The sequence below is a fragment of the Phaseolus vulgaris genome, chromosome 3, assembly GCF_051622355.1.
Source record: "Phaseolus vulgaris cultivar YP4 chromosome 3, ASM5162235v1, whole genome shotgun sequence".
NCBI classification, from domain to species: domain Eukaryota; kingdom Viridiplantae; phylum Streptophyta; class Magnoliopsida; order Fabales; family Fabaceae; genus Phaseolus; species Phaseolus vulgaris.
In genome coordinates, this window is record NC_143500.1 from 53,915,409 (window position 1) to 53,921,010 (window position 5,602).

The following is a 5,602-nucleotide window of genomic DNA, read 5'->3' on the forward strand; positions in this document are numbered from 1 at the left end:
ATGATCTCTAATTTAGTCACTATAGCAACTAATTATTTTGGTTTCTAAAAATTGGTTTCTATTTTCTAAAAATTGGTTTCTATTTGATGATTTTCTTTTAGGTATAATAAAATCCCAATCCATTTGATTTGATGTATGAATTCCAAACAATATTCACAACCACACAAAATATCAAAAACTTGAACTCGTTTCTTCTTCGCTTCCACTTTCTGTTATTTTAATTTTTGACGCTACTTTAAAATTTTAAATGAAAATATACATTGAACATAAAATATTAACATCGATAACTATATGTTAATAGCTTAATATAGAAAATTTAATTTGAAAGCTTATATAGTTTTAATAGAAAATTTGAGAGTGTTTAGGAAAGGAAATTGGAAATTGGAGAGTAAGAAAAAAGAAAGAAAGCATTGTACATTATCGAGGCGTCGCGGCTTGGTAACACCCACCGAACAACAACGTAAATAAAACAGAAAGAGTGGTCCCCACAATTGTTCCGTACTATGGGCAAGACTCAACGTGACTTCACTCCTCAGTTACCAACTTCAATTTGCCTCTCTCCCTTCCATTCTTCATTCTTCTTCCTCTTTATATATCACCCTCTTCACATTCTCCTCACAATACCCTCTTCTTCTCTTCTCTTCCCTTCCTCACACATGAGTGTGACCACCACCACATCACCACCGCATCATGGACACCCCGGATCTTTCGCCGCCGCCACACGTCGACGCTTCTCGACCCTCCCTTGGCTTCCCCTTGGGCACTGCCCTTCTCTTGATCATCATCTTCACCCTCAGTGGCGTCCTCTCTTGCTGCTACCACTGGGATAGGCTCCGCTCCGTTCGTCAATCTCAATCTCAATCTCAGTCCGATCCCCAAATGCATTCCGATCCCACCAAATCTAAACCCCCCACGGTACCTCTCCACCCTTTTAAGCAACACCCAATTCGTTTTCTTTACCAAAGTTTGTTTTTTTCTCTTACCCTTTTTGTTTTCATTAGGAATTGCGGCAGAACAGGGGACAGAGCTTGCCAGTGTTGATGCCGGGGGATGATGTGCCCAAGTTCATAGCCATGCCGTGTCCGTGCCAGCCTTCAAGGCCAGACAACATCGTTGTCACCGTGGAATTGGAGAAGCAGCCTCCCAAACCGCCGCAGCTACCGGTCCCTTTGTATCTGTAATTAGCTTCCTCCGAGGTTGTTACAAGGGGTCAAGATTTCGCAATACTGAAGATACAAACGCAACCTGAGTTCAAAATCTTGGCTCTTTGTGCTTGCTTGTTGCCACCATTTCTTGTGCCAATGTATATTCATTAATGTAAGAAAACATAATGGAAAAAAAGAGAGAATAAGGGGTAGATAGCTTTGCAGGTTTATTCGTAGATTTTGAGGACCATTTCTTTTGATTTAGTCCATCTTTCTGTAGTGTGTAAACTGTTAAGGAGAAACAAAATCCAATTTGGTTGGCTCTTCCTCTTCTTGATTTTGACATGAAAAAGAAAGTAGCAGATGTTGAGCACAATTGTTTTTTTTTGTGTGTGAAAGATATTTAGGTATCAACTATAGTCAATTTCAATTGAAGATTTTATTTGTTAAAGCAATCTCTTTTTATAATGCGGAGGTTTTAGTTCACTTTATCCTCAATAAAACAAGAGAAAACCTGGGATCTATTTTATTTTTTGTTCTGGACTTTCTGTGAACAGCTATAGAAAAAAATGAAAAATATCACAATATAATATATATATTGGTTGGTAAAGTTCTTGAAAAATCAAGCTCTTGATAGGAACGTACAACCTAATTTTCGAAGGCGTTTGTCTGTGTGGTCTAAAGCATAAAGACCATATATTCTTCAAATCAGGCACTAAGATTTGCACCCAATTCGACTATACTCATTTAGCCTTCTATTTATGAAGATCATACATGGTTCTTTTGGTGAGAGGATCTGAAGTAATGATTTATTTTCCTTGCCAATTTGATCTTTTAACATGATCATATACTGATTTGATGCCACTATATTTCTCAGTCCAACGAAGAAAACATGCCCACATGATCATTTTAGTGAATGCGAGTGATCCAAGAAAGCATGCGCCACCACAGAGCCAAATGAGACTTGCTCTGTGGGTAATGCATTCTGCTGTGAATACAGTTGTTTGAAAGCACCCTCAGAAAAATGTGAAAACTGATACATGAGGTGCTTGAAATATGAGTAGTAGAGCAGAAGTGGTATGAAAAGGAGAGCTTTTAAAGGTGTAAAACTAGTGCCTCAATTTGAGAAGTGGAGAATGTTGTCGAGTCCAAAGTCATTAGTTTTGAAGATACGAAAGAAAGCAAAACAAAAGTAATTGGAAAACATGATTGATGACCCACAAAGAATGATGCATATTGGTTGTCATGACCTAACTTCACTGTGACTTCAACATGTAGTTTATAACTCAGTAGTGTGAATTAACCTTTCCTCGTTATGAATTAGCCTTTCCTTGTTAGGAATAGCCAAGAATATGTGACTGGTACCATAGTTGAAAAAGGTGTACCTTTCCGTGATTGTTGCGAGTACAAGGCCTTTTCCTTTAGCTCATGAATGGACCCAACGTGTCCCCATCCTCCATCACTTACCCTCTCATCACAGATAATGCGCCTTAAGAGAAGATCCTTGTTCACACCCAACAACACTTTCCTGGAAAGGAATCAGATTTAATTCCCTCTACCTATTCAGTCTTGTTTCGGATATCTTTCTTCAGACGGAATGAAGTATAAAGGGGATAACAAATAAATGAACAGAGGGAATAAATCTGTGAAGGAGTGGTGTGTAATGTGTGGTCCTCTTCTTTATTATGCAGTGTTAAGAGTCACATGAAAACTTAATTCTTATTGTCATCTTCTTCAGCTACCTTATTATCCTTCCTTACCTTACTATCTTTTTTACGTTTTTTTTGTGTGGTCCATTCAAACTTTCAACTCTTTAATTCCAATCACAAAGCAGGATACAAGGAAATTATAAAATTAAACTCTATCGGTAGAATAGCTGGACGGTGAGGTTAACACGATTAAATTCATTATGTCTAAACAGGATATTAATAAGATTAATCAGTGATTAAATATTAGATAATACATTCCTAATCACGATTCAAAATTCTGAGAGTAAGATATGTCATCATTTAGTACTAATAACACCAAATAACAAAAGGTTCATGATAATAATATAAATATGCATAAATTTTGAGAGTAAGATATGTCATCATTTAGTACTAATAACACCAAATATCGAGATTTCACTCAAGCGTCAGAGTGTCTTTTACAAATACCATCCAAACTTAAAGTTTACATGAACAACAAGCAAAGGAGTAAAAGTAAAGCAAGAAAAGTGATATGAGAAGAGAGGGAGTAGTAGAAGACCAACCAACCGACCGAAAAAGCAAGTAATCGTTCTCTTGGTTTCATTCTCCTTCAAGAACACAAACTAATTTAACTTCCACCAAATCAATTAAACAAAACATTTTCCTTTATATTTCACTTATTTTTCTCCAACAAACAATTTAATACATAATTTTATTCTTATTTAATTTTCTTTTCTTAATTTATCTATTTTTTTTTCTTTATTTCTCTTCCCGCAATCAAACATAGTGTTAAGAAATTTTGTTTGTAAAAGAGATAAAAAAAGTGACTAATTTTTTTCTTCGTCTCCCTCTATTTATATTCTCTCTTCATTCATCTCAATTTTTATAACATTTTCCCTTTCTTTAGTGGTGATTTTTTCATGTGGAATCAATGGTTGTAATTTTAGTGATATTTCAAAAAGCACAACTCCATTGCTTTCATTATTTATATATAAACTCTAAGTTTTTTCCCCTTTCCAAACACTTTGTTGTCATATCAGGAACTAAAACTCAACATGTAGAAAATCACATGGAGCGAAATATAATATAGTTTGAAAATGTGTGACACGAGTGGTAGGTGCTTATTTTTAATTCTTCTTAATTCATATTATGTTTTTATGCTTCAATTATCATACACTTTGAGATCATTATTGTTTTGAATCTTCTTAACACAAGTTTGCTGCTAAAACCACCAATGATGTTGTTGGCCCTTTTGCTTGGTCTTCTTCTCAGAAGTTGTTTATTTGTCCATGTGATGGCATTGAGTGAGAGTATATATAATTATAGTTTGTGAAACTCCCAAAGATAATGGATCTCATGTGTGCTTTGTCTTCACCACAAGTACTACAAGAAGAATGGGACACTCAGGTGAAAATGTTTGATTGGGAGCGTACGGATTCATGATTCCAAAATCACTTATGGGAACCATTTTTTGATTTAAGTAGTGGGGTCTTATCTTCAGTGGATTTTCAGGTAACAACTTTGCTTTTCTTCTTTTGCTTATTGCTTATAGCTTAGTGCTACACATTATTCTATTATACATCATATATATTATAAGTCAATTTCTGTTTTCTCCCCACTTTAACCTCATGTTAAGACAAAAAGAGTGGTTAATACTTTTCCTATCATTTAATTATAATATCCAAACAGCGCCTCCGAATCTTTTGCTATCTTCATGCTCATCCCAGTTAATCATTAAGATGACTAATTAGGCAAGTCGTAATTCTACTTCATTGGAATACTATAAGTAAACAGCTATCATGTAATAAAAAAATATTAGCTAACATAACTTATCTTAGTTCTCTAATCAATCTAGGTATTTTTAATTAATCTTTTATTTATTTATTTATTAAGTATTTAAAATTTTATATTTTTTAATTGAATCTTTACTATTCAATTCATTAAGTTAGTAGAGTTATAATAGTTGCTTAATATATAAGTAAAAAGAAAATTTATGACCATGACAAGTATACAACTCAAAGCAAAGCAAGATCATATCATGGCTTAAAGATCCTGTTCAAGGACAACAAAAGCAAAATATTTGTTAAATAGCAAAGATATTAATCTATAATTTATAACTATATATAAATATATACGTTTTTATTTTAATGTAGTTTGTTTCATCTTACACTACAAGAAAATCATGAAATAAAAACCAATTTTTAGATACAAAAAATAATTAGTTACTATAGTAACTAAATTATAGACCATTTTAGAAACTAAAAAAAAATTAGTTTATAAATTAGTTTCTATTATTTTTAAATAGTTTATAAATTGGTATCTAATAATAATCATCTATAATCTATACCTATATACAAAGGAGATTCTCCACCATAACCATTTTTTATGTACATAATTTTTTTTATTCTACCCTTATTTAATATATTTCATTTTTTCATATATGAAATAAAATAACCTCAATTTTCAATTACCCTCTTCACTTCATTTTCAATCAGTCTCTTCTATCCCAAAACTATCAATGGAAAAAGAGAAAAACTTGAAAAAGAAGAAGAAGAGAAACTCAAACCAGAAAAAAAGGTTGTTTAATCAATTCATCATTTTGCTTTTATATATTAATTTTTGTTTTTCAATTTCGACACATTCAAAACTATTTTTTGTATGTATGTTAAATTTCTATCACTGTAAAAATTGAATAAAAAAAAAACCATATGCAAATTGTTGCATATGTCTTTATGTAGTAATATATAAAAGAAAAGTCTACCGTATTCT

The 5,602-nt window shown here is 32.8% G+C and overlaps 1 protein-coding gene across 1 annotated transcript; it reads left to right on the forward strand.

Moving 5' to 3' along the window:
• The first annotated feature begins 534 nt into the window (after window positions 1-534).
• On the forward strand, window positions 535-1,521 carry LOC137808692 (uncharacterized protein At5g65660). Its single transcript, XM_068609943.1, has 2 exons — window positions 535-915; window positions 1,002-1,521. The coding sequence occupies exons 1-2, from the start codon at window positions 691-693 to the stop codon at window positions 1,179-1,181; spliced, it is 405 nt and encodes a 134-aa protein (XP_068466044.1). The 5' UTR covers window positions 535-690; the 3' UTR covers window positions 1,182-1,521.
• The last annotated feature ends 4,081 nt before the right edge of the window (window positions 1,522-5,602 follow it).

Excerpts from the sequence above, each read along its gene's own strand:
- LOC137808692 (XM_068609943.1), top strand. The coding sequence starts at position 691 with ATGGACACCCCGGATCTTTCGCCGCCGCCACACGTCGACGCTTCTCGA. Across the intron at positions 916-1,001 it reads CCAAATCTAAACCCCCCACG|GAATTGCGGCAGAACAGGGG; the intron begins GTACCTCTCCAC and ends TGTTTTCATTAG.